The following is a 20438-nucleotide window of genomic DNA, read 5'->3' as shown; positions in this document are numbered from 1 at the left end:
GAAATGGGGTGCGTGCACGATCTTACTGACCCGGGTCCACTTTGCATCCGCTGGCGACTCTGAACAGAACAAATGTCTCTCCAACAAGCATGCGGTATCGCAGTGTATGTTGCTTTGTTCCTGTGCCCTTATCAGCATTCCTGGCAGCAATCTTCCTTTCTCTGAACAGGATCAGGGTCTTGGACACAATCAGCTTCACTTAGCTGAAGCTCTGGTTACTGAGGGATGTTCTCACACCTGGATTCCATCAGATTCTCTGCTCACACGGCTCCTGCATTCACCATCCTCCAAAACATGGCTGCTGTCTCTCTCCTTCCTGTTCTCTAAACTCTGTGTGAAAAACCCCACCTCTTCATGAATATAGAAATATCTATGCAGTCTGAGGCTGTGTTAGGAAAACAGTGGCATCTTGTGGCTAAACCGCAGAATGTCACTCCAGAACATTTAATTTACTTCACACAATAATTTACTGCACACAAACAGTGTTCAAACAATGAGAGCGGTTTCCCCATCTCACATGCATGTAACACATCTGCTTGGCTCCTAGTCTTGGCCTTCCTTCACTGTTTTGGGTAAATTACAATTAAAATTCAAGTTTCTCTGAGGCAACCCGATAACAGCAATATCTGGAGGTTACCAATATAGGAGATCTATAATACTGCTTACTAAGAGTACAGTTCACCCTGGAGTGTATGTGAATGGTTTGTATGTAAACCCCAAAAATGAGCCTGTTGATTCCCTTTGATCTGTTAAACATACAACTGAGGGATATTGTTAGATTTGAGAAGTGCAAAAAAGATCTGTGCACATTTCCTGTTCTATCCCAAGCAGTCTAATTAGCCCCTCCCAGATTTTATCTTGGGCTACAGAACAATTAGTCCCTATGTTGTAGGGATGAGGAAAGTAGGAGGGTTTCAGTAACTTAACAAAAGACAACTTGTCAGAGCTGACACCATTAATCCATGTAAGTGCAATGTGTGGTTAGCCCGCAAAAGGAATTACAGGCAGGGTCTTCAAAGGGATAAATCATAGGGAAATATGCAGTACATCACTGCAGTACATGCACATTAGTGTTTTCTCGTCCTTGCATATTCTATATGGGGAAAGCAACCCCTTTATTTTGTGGATTTGCGGTAAGACATAATGACATTCCTTTTAAAAAAAGGTTGACTGTGTTTTGCAGTGGATTTGCGAAGGGCCCACTTCAGTATAATTTGCCTGTTATACTTTCTGCTTGAGAAATACAATTAGCAATGAGTAATACCACCAAGCCCCATTTATTTGCTGTCCGGAAATCCCCAAAAGGTCGGATATGGAATTTAGGAGGGATATACCATATTATATTGTACTTACTTTATACTTTAACTGTTGTCTCATATCTGTTTTTTACTTTAACTATTTTTTTAAATATTTTTTTTTTCCTTACTATACTAAATAAAATATGTACAAAGCCAGGATGCATTCTATTTAAGAAATACATATCAGGAGGACCAAAGATTTAGAAGAAGTGGTTGTAAACTTAGGTCAGCATAACTATGACATTTTAAAGAAAAGGAAAAAAAAAAAAAGTAGAAAAAGAAAAATGAAAGTAAAAAATGATGATGATATTCACTTAAACCAAGTCACAGAAGTAGGGAGAATCAAATGCTACTCAGCATGGACTGTCACTGGTTGGCTTCTGAAGACTCTATATCCTCTCAGTTGATCAATACCTATTCCTGTATCAATTAACTTTAAAAAATTAATGATACAGGAACAGTGAAATTTCCTGCTGATTAGGAAGAGAATCCTCTGACTCCTGCTACATATAAGAAGGATGCATTGCAATCACCAGTAGTAACCACTGTTCTAGTATATTTTAAATGCCATCAGCCTGGCCACATCACTAGAAGCTGTCCAAATCAATACATCTCTAGTTAAAGTGATTGTAGAGCTTTCATTTTTTTTAAATAAAACAAATATGTCACACTTACCTGCTCTGTACAATGGTTTTGCTCAGAACAGCCCCGATCCTCCTCTTCTTGGGTCTTCCACCGACGGTCCTGGCTCCTCCTCTTCTGTAAGTTCCCCAATAGGAAGCTGCTTCCTAAGGGGGCACTCGTGTGGGATTGCACACAGACACAGACAGTGGGGCACAGACCCCCCCCCACTTCCTTGTCACAGAATTTGATTGACTTCATTGGGAGCTGATGGCTCCCGCTGCTATCAATCTGCCCTGTGAGGAGAAAGAGGCGGGAAAGCCACTGCTCTCATGCACAGCATTGGATTGCGATGGGGCTCAGGTACATATAATCGTGGGCTGGGGGGATCTCAATAACATAGAATGCATTAAGGTAAAAAAAAAAAAAACTGAAGGTTTTACAACCACTCTAAAGCTGGCCATACATGGACTGAGATGCATATTTGTTGAGCAGGCCCTGCCGAATTTCTGTACAATCACCCTGTCGAATTTTTACCAGTTGATCATTGATGCTAGATATAGGAAGTCTCCCCACTGTCAGAATAAAACAGCCCAGCGGGGAGGATTCCCCTATTCACACTGAATGTGTGGATGGGGGAATCGAGTCAGTTTTTTTTCATTCAACCCGCTGGTTGAACAAGAAAAACAAAAAAAACGATTAATGTATGAGATGCCTTAAGTGAGAAAAGTGGGAAGCTGTAAATGTTTTGCTTAGGGGGAAGGATAGGACTAGAGGCACAGAAATATTTGGGCCAGAACAAATAATATATGTTGGACTGGTGATCCTAAGTGGGGATACCCTCCCCCCGTCTTACCTCAATCAGAGCAGAACCCACAGTTAATGACATCTGCTGGGTGTTATATTGCAATCAGCTACCTGCTATCACAGCTCCTGGCAGAGGGATATGTTCTAACATCGAGTTTCTTTGCAGCTCCAAGATGTTATGGGACCAGGGGCGGACTGACAACTCATGGGGCCCCCAGGCAATAAGGGATCATGGGGCCCCTGTGTCCTTGCCTAAACTCAAAAAAGCCTATGAAAAAGGTACCAGGGGCATCTCAGGGGGCCCACTACTGACCCCGGGCCCTCGGGCAGTGCCTGAGTTTCCAAATGGTCAGTCCGCCCCTGTATGGGACAAATGCAGAGAGCTGCAAAGAAAGTCAATACTGGAAGAATGGAAAACTGAATCAGGTTGTGTTCATATTTCAGGAAGCTGAAATGCAAGGAGGATTTGTGATGATAGTATGGTATTTTATGGGGGTGTCCATATTATTTTTACAGAACAGCAGTCATCTTGTTCAACTCATAATGTGCTTCCTTCTTTATTAGTCACCCCTAGAATTCTCCCATTTTTTAGATATATACTGTAGGTGAAAAAGTGTCACAAACTATTTCTTAAGACAGCACCCAACTTTCACTATGATCCCCGGTCACTGTGGCTATCTGGCACACTTTCTTTAACACTAAAGAACCTGTCCTGAACATGAAACGGTTGTGTTTTCCATCTTTACCAAAAGCTTCCAGAGTTATGTGTTTTCATAAAATGAAGGGATTGCTTTGCCTCGCTGAATAAGAGCTTTTTAATCACAAGAAAATCTCAAGACTGGTATGTTTCTTGCCAGATAGACACTGGAGGCACCCATTCACTTTTTACATTTTATATTGCTTCTTTCTTCTGACAGGTCACTCCCTACTGCAAGGGCTAGTAATACTTGTGCAGAACACGTTTCTTACCACAGAAATATCAGCGCACATTGGTAGCTTACAAGAGATGTTCTCTGTAATCTCCTATCAGCCCAGTAGGCAGGGACCTATTTGGCCTCAAGGCCAACATTTACTGCTTTAAACAACCACACATTTCTTGACATAGAAGAATGTAAGCACATATTGTAAGCACATATTTACAATGTCAGAATAATATATTGCAACTCCCCAATTCTTAAGCCTTGGTTCACACTAATGTGGTGTGGGAAACGCAGCGAATCCTGTGTTTTTTCCACAACGCATTGCAATTGCACGGCGTTCTTGCAGTCTGGTACAGGTGTCAATGTTAAATTAACAACACCCCGAAACAGATATCAAAACGCAGTGCGATTACCAGAATTCGCATCACATGGGTGTGAACACCCAAAGGATGAGAATCAGGTATGGGGAAAAAGGGTCCTGCACCATTTTGGTGCAGATCCGATGCGATTTTAGCCATACACAATGTATGGCTCAAACCACACCGCACAGATATTGCATGTGATTTGCACAGGAATGCGGTGTGGTTCCTGTGCGAATCACATGCGATGTGCCACACCACATAAATATGAACCAGGGCTCAATGTGGTGGCCACATCTACATGACTTTTTACTTTATTTTTACTTGGTGACCCAGTCAGTAACAATATCCACCTTGGGGTGTCTCTACGCTACAAGGAGTAGCTAGGAGGAGTTAGAGATACTTTTAGACAGCTCTGCATACCTAAAACATTAGTAAATGCACATTTTGTTCTTTTATCAATGTGTGTGCAGTTTTTCTCAGTTTAAGGAAAATGATTCATCTATCCTCCCTGCATACTTTGCATAGACTGGGTTCAAAGACAAACAGCTTCTAACTGCTTTTGTTGTGCTCTCTCTTTGCAAAACCCATGTTCTCTCACACCTTGTCAAATGACGAAACATGCATAGTGTGGGGTTTTGGGCATGTGACGTCACCACACATGCTGGACTGTGAGCTCATGGCTGAGAATTGCTAAAAATAATGTTGAGTGAAGAAAAAAAAAAAAAAAAAGTCCATCTTCACCAGTGCATGGTAATATTTTCATTCCTATGGGCCTCTTTAATGCATTCCTATAATTTTTACTAAAGAGCCCTTTTCCATGAGTTGGAAAAACATAATGCTGAAATATAGGAAAATGTGGAGATGTAAAGAGGCCCTAAAGAATGCAGACTCATGGAAAATATAGGAGCAGAAGTTATTTGTATCACAGGTAACTCACTTTTAGAGCTTGTGTTTCTTTGGAGGTTGTATTTTAGTTACCATGGCAAACAACAAAGTCAGCATAAAAATGTATCACTATCACTCCATACATACTAAAGCAGTCTTGGTAATCCATTGCACAAACAATCCTTTCATTACTCCATATTACAGTTAATACCACAGAGCTCAACCTTTTGGGCCTGGCAGTATCCCTATCTCAAGTACAAATATGTTTTATTATTAACTGTAATATGGGTAATTAAAAAAAGATGCGGTTGAGTCCCAGGGCATTTTCTCTTAGAAAGTCTCCATTGAAAATGGAGGTTTCCATTCTGGATGAAATGCTTACCACCCTCACCCTTGTAGGCAGGTGTAGTACATCCTCCATGCTGTAGGTGCGCTGGTGCTGTGCAGCTGTGGAGACTAAGGGGAACATTGTTCCTCTGTGGCCTCTGTAGGTGTCATCAGGGAGCTGTAGTCTGATTGGACACAGCAGCCCTGAGTGACCCCAGCAGACATCTTTAGTATGGGCAGTGCTAATAAATAGCAGTGCCCTGCTGGGGTTGGAGCATTTTGCGAGTGGCTAGAATAGGGAAAACAGTCACACTGGTGAGGAACAGAAAGTTAGCCCCAAGGTTCCTGCTCGAAGAGGTTAGGGAACGTTGCCTGCTTCACCATCCTCTGATCTTCAGTGCTGTGTATTAGGACTTGCACTACTACTTTGCCTGTCCACCCCTATGCAGATGATGATGCCCTGGTAATGTAACTTATACCTAGGTACTTCTATGCTGCTGGACTCTGTTAAGGTATCGCCAACATCTCAGAGTAAAAATACTAGCTTCTTAACCGTGTTGCTGGAGTCGCTATATTTGTGGATACCGTATTGTTCAGAACTGTTAAATCAAGTGTGTGCTGCAGTTGCAATAGCCATTGTACTAGTACTCGTGATTGCAGATTACTGTAATTCTTGTGACTGTTCACCTACAACCCTGCAATACAAGAATCGTTGACCCTGTTCTGGACTCTGTGAGGTTGATTTACTAAAACTGGAGAGTGCAAAAACGGTGCAGGTCTGCATAGAAACTAATCAGCTTCCAGGTTGTATTGTCAAAGCTTAATTGAACAAGCTGAAGCTAGAAGCTGATTGGCTACCATGCACAGCTGCACTAGAATTTGCATTCTCCAGTTTTAATAAATCAACCCCTGTGAGCTGTTCCTCCTCCCTCCACTCTTATGTAATCCTACAAGACTAGGCTAAGGAACTCTCAAAGCATTGATAAAGAATCAATTTAAACAACTGGTCATTACAAATCTCAGTTTATTTCATAGCTAAATGTCATGGCAATATATCTTACAATTCTCCAGTAGCGGCCTCTTGAAATTCAGTGGATATATGACTAAAAAGGTGTGTATGACTTCCCTGGCAAAGTAAAGACACAGCAGAGAAAGACTTGCCTTAGAGCCCAACTCTTGGCAAAACGTTTTTTTTTTTTCACTCGGAAAAGGATAGAACTTCTGTCAGTTTCCAGAAATCAGTCCAGAGAGGTTCCCTGCACATCCTGTTCTATTTGTTGCCCATGGAGAGGAACTGGAGAGTCTGAGACTGCTGAAAAATTCCAAATCAATTTAGCAGGAAGAGATTGAGCAATATCCACTCTCCGATTGCCACTGTAAGTGATGAAGCTGAAAGCGACCATAATTGTGTCATTCCCAGTTTTGGAGCAGTCATTCACTAGCTGCTGTACCAGGGGAGTAGTTATTCAAGCATGATCTGTGCTTAATTTGCTGCAGTGAAGGGTGGGGGCACGGGGGGGGGGACCCCTTATAGCTCCATATAAAGAACCTGTTATCTGATAGCATGGGAGCTTGTTAGTCCCCATGTGACATCACTAAATTTAAATGAAAAAAAAAAAAAATAATGAATTATGTTTATAGAATAAATACATTTTGTCAAACATGTAAGGTATTGCTATGAAAGTCAGAGTGATAGCGACAATTTAGGGGCTGTAATTCATAATTAACTAACAGTTGCAGTTGGGACTGGTGCTGCAGCCATCTAGGCGAATATAGCGGTTTATTTTCGATTCACACACTTCTCTTTTGTAGCAGCAGCTATGAAAAATTTTAGGTACCATGGTTTTTTTTCCCTTTTACGGATAAACACAATTTGATTCTTGACGTGTGATATCCATTTACAGTGCTTGAAGCAACTCCATGTTTTATATTTTACCAAAATAATGGGTATTATATTGTGTTTGTGTGCACTAAAATTCATCTTAGTGTATTTTTTCCTATAAATAAGAGTTTGTTAAACAGCTGCACAATTATCTTTCAACATAAAAAATTGCAAATGCCGCCATTATATTCAACAGGGCTTCTTCTATTAGAAAATATATAATGTTAGAGGGTTTAATTTACTAGCATAAAATGCTGATTTTATCATGTGTGTGAAAATTAAAGAATTGCCCTGGAAGCAAAGTGCTTAATGCATCACAAGACCACACTGAAACACCCAGAAATCTCACTTCTTGCTTTTTTGGTTTACTAATTTTTGTAATCTCTTTTAATACGATTTTCATTTTTGCTAGATTACCTCCTAAGACAGTGGTCTCCAAACTTCAGCCCAGTGGCTCAATGTGGCCCTTTGATTGCCTTTATCTAGCCCTTGGGACACTATTCCTCCTACTTCCTCCAAATGACACCAACAATTGAACATAATTATGCCACTAAGACCAACTATGGGACGGTGTTCCTGTACCTGATACCAACAATGGGGTACTATTCCTTCCCCTGATACTAACAAACAATGGAACACTATTCTTTCCCCTGATACCAACCATGCAAACTCTTCCTCCCACTAATACCAATGATAGGGTATTGTTTACTCCCATTGATGTCAGGGTGTTTTTAACTCACACTGGCCACAGTTCGCCCCCGCCCCCTCCCCCCCAAAGCATAAAAGGACAGTAAACTGGCCCTTTGTTTAGAAAGTTTGGAGACTCCTGTCCTACAGGCTCATGCAGACAATCATATGATTTTAATGCAGGATCTTGCTTGCAAACTCCTATCCATACACTGTATGCATGGAAAGCTTTCTCTAAAGTTTACACTGCAGAGCCACATTGCATTTTTTGCTAGGACATAGGCAGCTTCTAAAGTAAGCAAGCTAATGTCTTTCTGTTGCAGCTATTGCCATCTAGCACCCATTGTTGCTAGCATTCAGGAGGTTTCTCAAGGGAGCTGCCTAGGATCCTTCTTTGTTGGGAAACAGATGGCTTCAGCCGCCTAGTGTCCTCTATTGCTAGGACACAGGTAGCTTCTGCCACCTATCATCCTACCCAGGGGCGGACTGACAACTCATGGGGCCCCCGGGCAAAAGGGGATCATGGGGCCCCTGTGTCCTTGCCCAAACTCAAAAAAGCCTATGAAAAAGGTACCAGGAGCATCTCATGGGGCCCCCTACTGATCCCGGGCCCTTGGTCAGTCCGCCCCTGATCCTACCATTGCTAGGACGTAGGCGGCTTTTGTACTCAAACAGAGTACATTTGTGTTGTATATATGTAAACGTTAGCACAAATGTTTACATTTATACATTATGCAAATACACTCCTCTCCGAACACAGGTTTTGGGATATTTTTTACTGTCCCTGAATACTGCTCTAGAATACATATTTAAATGTCCCATCTAAAAAGGGACACATTGACTGCGTTCAGATGCATGAGAAAGTGTTCTTTCTTCATGGCCATGAGCCCTAAGGCTCATGTACTTCAAAAAGAAAGGCTGCAATATCTGCATTCCTTTAGAAGAAATGGCCTTGGAAGGGGGGGGTGGGGATTACAAAAAAGCATGTACCTCCTAATCAGTCTGAGATGGTCTTAGTAAACAAATAGAAATTTCTTCACAACAGAAAATTATAATTTAAAAAATTTGCAATGTATATAGCTTACCAACAAGAGATTGTTATTTAATCACCATTTAAAAAAAATCAACAGATCTGGGGGGCGTGGATGGAACGGAAGCTGAATGGCTGCATAACCACACAGATCTGCTGTACTCACAATGTCAGCACACAGCAGCAGCGGACCTAACACTCCAAAAATGACCAGAGAAGAGGCCTATTTCTGATACATTAATGAAGGAGATGCTTCTTTCATTAACCACTTGCCTACCAGGCACTTATACCCCCTTCTTTACCAGGCCAATTTTCAGCTTTCAGCGCTGCCGCAATTTGATTGACAATTGCGCGGTCATGCAACATTGTACCCATATGAAATTTTGATCATTTTTTTCTCACAAATAGAGCTTTCTTTTGGTGGTATTTAATCGCCGATGGGCACTTTACTTTTTGCGCTATAAATAAAAAAAGTGCAAAAAATTTGAAAAAAAAAAAGTTTGTTTCTTTTATAAAATTTTTCAAACAGGTATTTTTTCTCCTTCACTGATGTGCATTGATGAGGCAGCACTGATGGGCACTGATAGGCAGCACTAAAGGGCACTGATAGGCAGCACTAATGAGGTGGCACGGATAGGCGGCACTGATGGACAGCACTAATTAGGGGTCACGGATAGGCGGCACTAATATGCAGCACTGATAGGCGGCACTGATAAGTGACACATATGATGGGTACTGATAGACGGCACTGAATGGCATCACTGCTGGGCACTGACTGGCACAACCCCTGGGCACTGACTGGTGGCACTGAGTGGCAGCACTGCTGGGCTTCACTGGTGGGTGGCACTGGTGGGCGGCACTGGTGGGTGGGCACAGGTGGGTGGCACTGGTGGGCACAGGTGGGTGGCACTGGTGGGCACAGGTGGGTGGCACTGGTGGGCACAGGTGGGTGGCACTGCAGAGTGGCACAGGTGGGTGCACTGCTGGGCACAGGTGGGTGCACTGATGGGCACGGGTGGGCGGAGCTAGTGGGCGCACTGCTGGGCGGAACTTGCGGGTGGCACTGCTGGGCACCGATCATCAGGGCACTGATCATCAGTGCCCTGATGATCGGTGCCGATCCCCGCTCTGACAACTGCCGGTTCTCGGCAGTACTTTCCTCACGATCTGACAGCGTGAGGAAAGTGTAGCCGAGAACCGGCACTTGCATTTCCTTCTGAGCAGCGTGTCATTGGACACCGCTGATCAGGTGGTAAAAGGCCGCTGTGATTGGCCTTTTACCACATCACGTGATCAGCTGTGTCCGTAGGACACAGCGATCATGGAGATCGCCGGGTGCGCGCCCCCTGGGGCGCGCAGGAGAGCGCGTTCTGGGAGGACGTCATATGACGTCCACCCAGAACTGGCCGGCCACAGTGAAGCCGTCATTCGGCTATCTGCGGTCGGCAGCTGGTTAAGATCATTCATAAAGTCAGATATCATTAACTCTATGCAACAAATCAAATCAGAGATTAATGATTTTGGCGACAGAGTTGACCATATTGAAACAAAAATGGGAGAATACACCACTTCCTTTAATACCCTAGTAGACGCCCACAACGAAAGGGATGAAGAAATTGAATTGCTCTAAATAAAAAGTCGCAGATCTGCAGGCTAGATCACGGCGTAACAACATTAAAATACGAGGCATTGCAGCGAACATTTTAGCAAGACCGATACTGTTGCACCAGACTACCTGTAACTCTAAACTGGTATCCTGGCTTTAAAAGTGTTGCCTATGGAGATTTTTAAAATACAACTATAGGCAAAACTTTTTTTTCCGTTTTGGATAGAGTAAGGGAGGGTTAAAACCCCTGCCAGTTTATTTTTTGCCATTTTTGTCCAATTTGGGAGATTTACCTTCACTTCCTTTCCCATGGCTAAAACAGGAAGTGAGAAAATCTCTGCAAATTAAGGGAATTTATTTGGGACCCTCAATACAACAAAACTAGGGTCCCAATTAGAAAATTTCCCCTCTTGCTTTTTTGGGGGTTTCATTTACGTTCATGTTCATTGATAACGGTAAACAGGACAAATAGAGAGGATGAACAGCTGTTTTAATCCATCTCCACTGTCCAAAACTGAAAAAAAAGTTTTGCCTTTAGTTATACTTTAAAGCGAAGTTCCACTCATCTTGTCAAAAAACAAAAGTCATTTATTTTTTTTTTCTTTGTTTCTACGATCGTGTAATTCCTGATAGTCTAAATGGTTTAACTGACGTGCATAAAAATGTATTAACACTTTAGGGGCCCCTTGGTTAAGCCCTGATTAATATCAGTAAATATATCTGTTCAATGGGTATAAAAATGATCTCTATTAATGTCAATGGCTTTAATCTTCCAGCCAAACATGTGGAAACAGGCATTTAAAGATAAATGTGATATGCGTTCAGGAGATTCATTTCGTAGATTCGGCCCCTCCTAAATGCTCACACAAAAAGTTTCCACATGCATATACCGCCAATACCTCTGAAAAAAAAAAAGAAGAGGAGTACTAACTGCTATTAGAAATACACTAAACTTTGTTCTTCATAAAAATATCTCAGACCCCAAGGGCTGGTACCTGATTCTTATATGTACTATAGATAAAACAGATTACACTATTGGAAATTCATATGCACCTAATACTCATCAAAAAAGATACTTTACCAAGCTCTTCAAACTAATCTCCAAAAATAGTTCTGGTTCCCTTATACTATGCGGTGACTTCAACCTCATAGTTGACAGAAAATCTAAAAAAAAAAAAAAGGGAACTACCCCAACCCTATACCTCTTTCTAATAAATGAAGATGTCTATGACGTTTGGAGGTGTTCACATGCAGGCAAAGGAGATTACACTTTTTTTCAGCTAGATACCAATCTTATTCGAGAATTGACCTTATATTAGTAGATAAATGGCTACTGTAAAATGTTACCACATCAACCATAGGTAATATAACGTGGTCAGACCATGCACCGGTTTCAATTACCATTTCGGATAACCACTTATTGAAACCACACAACCTCTGGCTCATAAATTCATCCATGATAAAAATCCCCAACAATAACTTGATACTTGAAAAACATCTCGAGGAGTTCTTCCATATAAATTCGCAATCTGTATCAAACTCTGGCACTCTTTGGTGCGCTCACAAAGCATATACTGTATATGTGGTATAATTTTATAAATGTGCGCTAAAGCTAAAAAGCAAAGAAATATACAGCTTAATGACTTACTACAGGATATTCGCAAACTAGAAACGCAAAATAAAGCTCAAGTCATTCACACTACCTCAAATACACACTCCAGACCAAGGAACAAATTACGCTCCTTACTAATGTACCAATTTGATAGAAGTATGCAAAGATTAAAACAACTACTACTATAATGGAAACAAAGCAGGGAAATACCTAGCGAATAAAATTAAATCCCTGCATACTAGAACTAAAATACTGTATCTTAGCAACCCAAAAGATAAAACTAAAATCACTAATCCTTAAGAAATAGCAAATTCATTTGCTAGTCACTACGATTCCCTTTAAAACCTAAAAATCAAGACAAATCCACTCTCCAACCTTCTATAGAAAACATACAAGCATTTTTATCACAAATTACCCACTCTTTCGAAATCACAATTAAGTATCTTAAACTCCCCTATCACAACAAAATAAACAGAACAATAGAAAAACTACCCAATGGCAAATGTCCGGGACCACATGGATTTTCCAAAAATTCAAACCCACCTTAATCAAACGGCTAAACATGAACTATCCTGGTCTGGCACACTGGCCACATTTAAAATGTTCATATTGCCACAGATTTTATATGTATTTAGATCAATTCCAATCCCAAGTAAATCTTTATATCTAATAAAACTACAATCTATGCTTAAAAAATACATCTGGGGAAATATAAGGCCTAGATGCTCACATAATATATTAAACACATAAAAATAGGAGGAATGAGATTTGTTGACATTAGGGACTATCACAAAGCATCATTATTAGACCAACTCAAATATTGGTTTATAGTGGAAGATAATACAAAATGGGGTGACATTGAAAAACTGTAGCCTCTACTACAGATTTAACCGCCATACTACTAGTGAGCTCATGGCAAAAGGATTCCCACTAGTAAAATAACACCAACTGTAGGAACCTCAATTGAAGCCTGGAAATCCTTAGGCTGGCCATACATTATACAATTTTCTTGAGATTTTTACTTTAGATTTACCAAAAACCATATAATAGGAGGTCAAACCCAAACAACACTTTCAGTTGTATCCAATTAGGCAGGCCCTTGCACTACACAGTTGAAGGTAAATCTAAAGGAAATTGGGCAGAAATTGTAGCAAAGCTGTATAGTGTATGGCCAGCCTTAAGCTATAGCAGCCTTAGAAGTCGTACTGCCTAGCATAGATATCTCAAATTGGAAACATAATGGCATACGCACAATACAAGATATTTGTGTTAAAAACGACATAAAAAATGTTGAATTCCTTATGAAATTATTTAACCTTATCCTATTTCCCAACCTATACACGCATCAGTTGTTGCCTATCGACAGGGCTGTTGATAAGGGGGTACCACTGGGCCTCCTGTAGGGGGCCCGGGCCCCATCAATTAAAAAGAGGGCCCAGCTAGCACATGTTCCATACAGGGGCGGACTGACCATTCGGTCAGGGGGCCCCATGAGAAGCTTTGTCACTGCACCTCTTCCCGTTGCGTAGCACTGTTCATACTCTAGCAAATGTTCCTGCAGAGTGGCCTCCGTTCATGGTGCTCTTCTCAGCAGTCCAATGCATTACAACCCCACCCCTCCGCTCACTGGCCACCGGGATCACTGCCCTGCCCCTCCACTCACCGGCAACTGGGATCACTGCCCTGGCTCTGCAGCCCTGATCTCCCATTCATTCTACTGTGTCCCCAGCTGGGAAGATCCAGAGATGATCCTGTGTGTGGATGGAGGATGATCTCTCCCCACTCCTGTGAAAGGGGCTATGGAAGCGGCAGATTTAAATATACAGAACACAGCAGCAGCTCTACATCCTGACTGCCTGAGCCTACAAGACAGCAGCCTGGGGCCAGAATTGTGAGTAGCAGACATACCAAACTCTCTCTCTCTCTCACCCTCCCTCACTCCCCCCTCTTTCCCTCACACACACGCCCTCTTCATCACCCCCCCTTTTCACCCTCCCTCTCACCCCCTCTTTCTCATCTCAACCCCTCTCTCACCCCCCTCTCTCCCCCACACCCCCCTCCGTCTCCCCCTCTCTCTCACCCCCTCTCCCTCTCATCCTCCCTTCCTCTCTCACCCCCCTCTCCCTCCCTTCCTCTCTCTCACCCTCCCTCCCTCTCATCCTCCCTTCCTCTCTCTCTCCCTCTCATCCTCCCTTCCTCTCTCTCAACCCTCCCCCTCTCACCAACCCCCTCCCTCTTTCAACCCCCCTTTCCCCCTGCTCTCTCTCTAACCCCTCTCTTAACCTCATCTCTTTCTCTCACCCTCTCTCAGCTCCCCCCTTTCTCACCTCCCTCCCTCACCTCTTTCCTCCCTCAGAGTGTGGGGTCAGGGGCGCGGTTTGGGGGCTCCATCAGGTAGGCTGTACAGGGGCCCATGATTTCTAACAGCAGCCCTGCCTATAGAAAACATCCAGTAAAAACAATATATATACCCAAAGTATCTTTACAGTTCTATAGCTCCACTACTCCTAAATCAGGTGGTATAACCCTATTTTATAACCTTCTACAATGTAAATCAGAATTTAACAAGACTACTCCCTTAATCAAGTGAGAGAGTGGGAAAAAGACTTAGAGACCGAATCTCTAATGAGCAGTGGGAATTTGCATTCAGAAATGTGTTTTCAGCTACAAGAGGTCACAAAGGTTAACACTAGATGTGTTAACCTTTGTCGGCTAATGCAAAAAATTTCCACAAGATGTTATGTAACTCCTTACCAAATGGCCAAATTCTCAGAACAACATAGTCCTCAATGCTGGAGAAACTGCAGTCAGATTGGTACTCTATTACATATATTATGGACATGTAAAAATATTAGAAGCTTATAAAGTTTTCCACATGATATCGGAAATTACTGGGATATTAAAACAACCCGATCCTATCCTAGCCATTCTGAATATAAATATAGACACATATTCAATCCATTATCGACTTTTAGTGACACATATTCTTCTAGCATCAAGACTTATCATTACTAGACAATGGAAAAAAGACTTAGCCACTTCTCTAAAAGAAGTCATTGAGCTAGTCCAGACCCACTTCATCTATGAGAAATCTTTAGCTTAACTAAACGATAGAATTACCAAATTTGACAAAGCTTGGAAACCCTGGTCTGACTGGTTCAGAACTGTAACCTAAGATATTATGTTTACCCTTTTCTTGGATACTCGAAAATGATTGTTTCATGAAACTAATAGGATTGTTAGGAATTATTCAATATTTCCTCTTCATTAAACTTTACCGCAGCAGCTATACTGTGATATTGTGTAGCTTTTCACTGTCCTATTTTTTGTTTTTTTGATGTAACTATTTGTAAAACCAAATAAAAACTTATTATGGAAAAAAAAAAACTGAACATTATAAGCCAGTACAAAGCCTACTCCAAAACATGCAGTTTCTATAGTGATGGCTAATAGGTTTAAATGCTTTCTAAAACCAGCATTTTTGTGTTACTAGTAAGCATTCAACTGCAAGTGAAGCATGAAAGATCTGAGTGATCTGAACCCAGGGTTGATATTTACTCAAAGATTACAGCACTTTCTTCCATCCACCTTATTTCAACTGAGTTGGCTCTTGCCAGGGCAAAGCGGTGAGTATCTACACATCAGACATAATGCATTTATTTATTTTATTAATCACTATCCTGTCAAACAAGGCTGCACACAAAGCATGTCAAGTTGAGAGAGTGAGAATAAATACAAGAAATGAAATGTAGTGTCCAAATACTGCAAAAAACAATGTACCATCACAATGTACCTTAACCTCTTCCTGTTCGGACCATGTATATAAACGGCCGGACAGGAGCAGTGCAGGGGCGGGTTGCCGTTCATAAACGGCCCCCGCCATTTTAGCCTGTACGCGCTCCCTGAGAGCACACGGCACCGGACACAGCAGAACACCAATCACTGTACGGGACCTCTGTGTGACAGATCACATGAATAGTAGTAAGCAAGATGTCACTTCTGACATCATTGCTTACTACTAGTGAAATCTGTGAATGATCACAGAGATCACATGGTAGAAGGTTATTCACAACAGCCTTGTACCATGTGATAAGCTGTGACCAATCATCAATATTTCTCAATGGCTGCAAGAATTCAGTCAGAGAAGAAATTATTGCTTTTAAAGCCTTTATGGGTAGAAAAGCAAAAAAAAAACCCAAATCTTCATCACCCCCCACACTATGGTGACACTATACTACTAGGGTGACAGTATGTTAAAAAATATATAAATAATAATATAAAAAGATTAAATAAAAATTGGAATTTTTTTTTTTTTAAATTCTAACTTTTGGTTATAAACTAATTTGAGTTATTTTTTTTTACCAAAAAGAGAACTGAATACATTTTTGGCAAGATTTATGAAGAATGAGGATTACTTTTGCAAAATGTTATCAGAAAAACACTTTTTTTCAAAATGTTTGGACTTTTTCATTTATATAGCAAACAAAATAAAATCCCAGTGGTGAATAAATACCACCAAAATAAAATGTTATCGGTCTCAAAAAATGCTAAAAATTTCATATGGGTACAGTGTTGCATGACCAGGCAATTGTTATTCAAAGTGTTATAGCGCCAAAAGCTGAAAATTGGCCTGGACAGGAAGGGGGTAAATGTGTCCGGATGTGAAGTGGTTAATGTTGGCAACAGTTTCCAATGACCACGCCATAGGTTGAAGAAGCGCGATTGCTCAAAACAGTTGCCAATATTAAGCTACACTGGCACTTTGAATTAGAAGTAAAAGCTTTTTTGCAGTGTTTGGACACCGCCTTTTATGTTTTTTTTCCGGTTTTGGCGGAAAAGTAGGAGCCTGATTTGATGTGGAGGGTTATAATTACAACAAGCAATTGTAATACCCTGGTCACACTGGATGTGAATCAGCATGCCGTGCGACTTGAAAATTGCATGCCAAATCGCAACCTATTGTCCGCAATTAGAGTGGCCATATTGGTGTAGTTCCGAGTTGGTCGGAGCCGCACCGATTTCTAAAGTAGCGCATGCACTACTTTTGGTGCGATTTGCATAGACATCTGTATCAGATGTCTTGCAAATCGCACCTGAAATCAGCATGTCATCCGACTTTAAAATCGTGCGACTTCACTCTAATGCCCCGTACACACTATAAGAAAATCGTACGACTGATCGTCCGATAATTGGATCATTAGTACACATCGAGAGCCGATCACGACAATTTGTACAACAATACCCGAAGGGATATGCGCAAAAACGTTTCTTGTACGATACCAGATCGTACGATTTTTGCTTAACCTCTTCACGCTGGTCAAACGCAAATGTGCGGCCTCCCGGGGTCTGGGCCTAGACGCCGACCGGCCACACATTTGCGTTCTATTAGAAAAGGACATATATGCCTAGAGCGCGCGCCCTGCATGCTCCAAGCACACATGTCCGGTACTCACGGAAAGGTCCCGATCTCCTCTTTCGATCGGGACCTTTCCCGATCATGTGACCGCCATGACGACACATCACATGGCCCTAAACCCTGCCCCACCTTCCGAAACTCTTAAAGGGCCGGCAGGCGCCGGCGTGAAGGGGTTAATCAGTACAGTAGCCGTCTGAAAATACAATACAAATACAATACATGGCATCACTTTCGAAATTCTTTTTTTTTGTATTTTTGTATTTTTTTTTGTATTTTTTTTGAGAATTTTTGTATCTTTAGTAACCTTTTCACTTTCGATGTGAGACTAGCAGGCGGAAAAAAAACGGCCGATCGTTAGTCTGATATTCTCATCCTGTGTATGGGGTTTTAGTCGCACGATTTCAAAATAGGGTTTGATGTGTCCGGGATGTAAATCACCCCACTATATATATATATATATATATACACACACACACACACACACACACACACACATATATACATACACACACATACTATTTATTTCAATTTCTTTCTTCTCATTAGCCCTCATTTACATGGCCCACCTGCATTTGTTTTATTTTAACACAGTAATTGATTTGGGAAGTATAAACATATGTTATACTTCCCAGATCAATATCTCCTGCCTTTCAATATACATGTGTTTAAGACACATTCAGAATATCGAATCAGACCCTGAATGCACACATTTCTATAAATCCATATGATCCCATGTCTGTGTGAATGAGGCCTACACCAAAATCGTATTGGTTGCTATGGGTAACTTCAATTTACAGTGCTAAGGCAAGGAGTGCAATGTAAACAGAATGCAAATACAAAAAAATTAAGGGTTTAAATCACACTTAACTAACCTAAAAAAAAGTCTTAAAAATAAGATTAGCTGGCATGAATTCCTAAAATACATTTCTAATCCTATAGTCAGGTCAGATGCAGACAGCAATGTAAAGCAAGTGCATACTTGTCTAATAAGATGTCATGAAATTCTAGCAATGTAGAAAGTAATGCCAAGTTTAATAAAGAGCTGACGTGTCGTGGTCTCTGGAAAATTAGGTCACTTACCATCTCATTTTCCTCTCCTTGGTTAAGTAGCGCACAATGGCCATTATTCAGATTTTCACCCATCAAATCACTGAGATATCCTTTAGTGTTTCCAGCACTGAAATTCGTCCAGCGCAGTAGAATGTCAGCACACCTTGCTGGCCTGCCAGCAACACACAAGAAGTTTCAGTTGTGAAAGAGCTCAGTCCTGGCTCCGCGACTCCACCCCTCACATCAACCTGGTGATGTAACCCTTTACAGGACAGGTATCTGTAGGATCACCCTCCAGCAGGTACTGTGTGACATAGCTGAAGGCATAATGTGTGACATAAAGGGGACAAGCAGCCTAAACTAATGCTGGGCTACTTACAGAACTCTCCTTGTTGTAAAATTATAATGTGCCAAAAAAATCAGTTTTCGTAGACGTAGAATAATTTAACATGGAACTAAACCTTCTTATCCTTTACAGCCAAGGACGCTGCCATCTTGGCCTCTGTTTGATCTGCAGTTGCCATGGTGCTGCACATGTGATCAGTTATGACACCAGCTATTTGATGGTTAGACAGTGAGAGAACAAGCACCTGCGAGAGTTATCATTTATGGCATGCCTTGACTATAAGTCACACATCGGGTGCGACTTAGCATGCAATTTTCATCCCCTGCAACTTGCAAATCGCATGCCAAGACGCACACTATTAGAGTGGTCATATTAATGCAGTTTCGACTTAGTCGGAGCTGCACTGATTTCTAAAGTAGTGCATGCACTACTTTTGTTGCGATTTGCATAGACATCTGGGTCAGATGTCTTGCAAATCGCAACTGAAATTGGCATCTCACCCGACCTTGAAATCGTGCGACTTCACTGTAAGTCGCACGATTTCAAAATCGGCTTTGATGTGACCAGGGACTAAGTCACCGGTCACACTACTACGATTTAAAATTGCGTGATTTGTGTGCAATTTCAGCGCGATTTCAGGTGAGATTTCTGAAGGCTTTACTGCTACTTGAGAAGATTTTCAACAATTTCTTGCGATTTGCTTTGCGATTTCAATTATCTCCTAGATTTGAAGCTCCGAGGAGCAGGGCCCTCCTATCCAGGGGCGGACTGACCATTTGGAAACTCGGGTACTGCCCGAGGGCCCAGGGTCAGTAGGGGGCCCCATGAGATGCCCCTGGTACCTTTTTCATAGGCTTTTTTGAGTTTGGGCAAGGACACAGGGGCCCATGTTCCCCTCTTGCCCGGGGGCCCCATGAGTTCTCAGTCCGCCCCTGCTCCTATCCCTCTTATATTGGACTGTATCATTGCTGTATTGTCTCCCGTTATATTGTAAAGTGCTGAGCAAACTGTTGGCGCTATATAAATACTGTATAATAATAATAATATTCTAGGTATGTGAAATCGCAACAAAACTGCAGAAAAAGTAATGCAAGAACTAACTTAGAATATGCGCTGCAGCAAATCGCATGTTAAGACACTGACATTCACATTCATTAGATGCGATCTCAGGTATGACCAGGCACCAAGGCTACTTTATAATATATTAAAAACCGCGAAAATACCCAAACCTAATTGTGTACAAAGCAGCAAACACTCCAAGAGGATATCCTCTCTAAATCACAAAGCAAAATAAATGTCTAGTGTTGAGCTAAGTGAAATATAAATTAACCGCTTGCCTGCTGCCCTATAGCAGAAATACTGCTACAGGGTGTCAGAGCTGCGTAAAATCACATATCTATACAAGATTTCGCATTTCCAGGTAGAAGGCGCGCACACGCCACATTTGCACCCTACCTGCGGCGGCATTGGCAGCTTCAGCTGTCAATCACCGGGTCCCGGCTGGTTATTCCCTACATCCAAGTATCACTGTATATCACAGCATACAGTATATACCGCCATTTGTAGACGCTATAACTTTCAGAGAAACC

General features: G+C 41.7%; 1 protein-coding gene across 1 annotated transcript in view; it reads right to left on the bottom strand.

The window, feature by feature from the left end:
* Positions 1-18707, bottom strand: part of LOC149445010 (putative cation-transporting ATPase 13A4) — a 116326-nt gene extending 97619 nt beyond the window's left edge. The window contains exon 1 of the mRNA XM_089654305.1: positions 18534-18707. Coding sequence (XP_089510431.1) covers positions 18534-18596 — 63 coding nt within the window. The 5' untranslated portion in view covers positions 18597-18707. The remainder of the gene's footprint in view (positions 1-18533) is intronic.
* Positions 18708-20438: the final 1731 nt, after the last annotated feature.

Source organism: Staurois parvus, unplaced genomic scaffold, assembly GCF_062004578.1.
Source record: "Staurois parvus isolate SC_StPar_1 unplaced genomic scaffold, SC_StPar_1.0 ptg000750l, whole genome shotgun sequence".
Taxonomy (NCBI): domain Eukaryota; kingdom Metazoa; phylum Chordata; class Amphibia; order Anura; family Ranidae; genus Staurois; species Staurois parvus.
The sequence above is the reverse complement of the archived record's forward strand: the minus strand, read 5'-3'. Positions and strand labels throughout refer to the sequence as shown.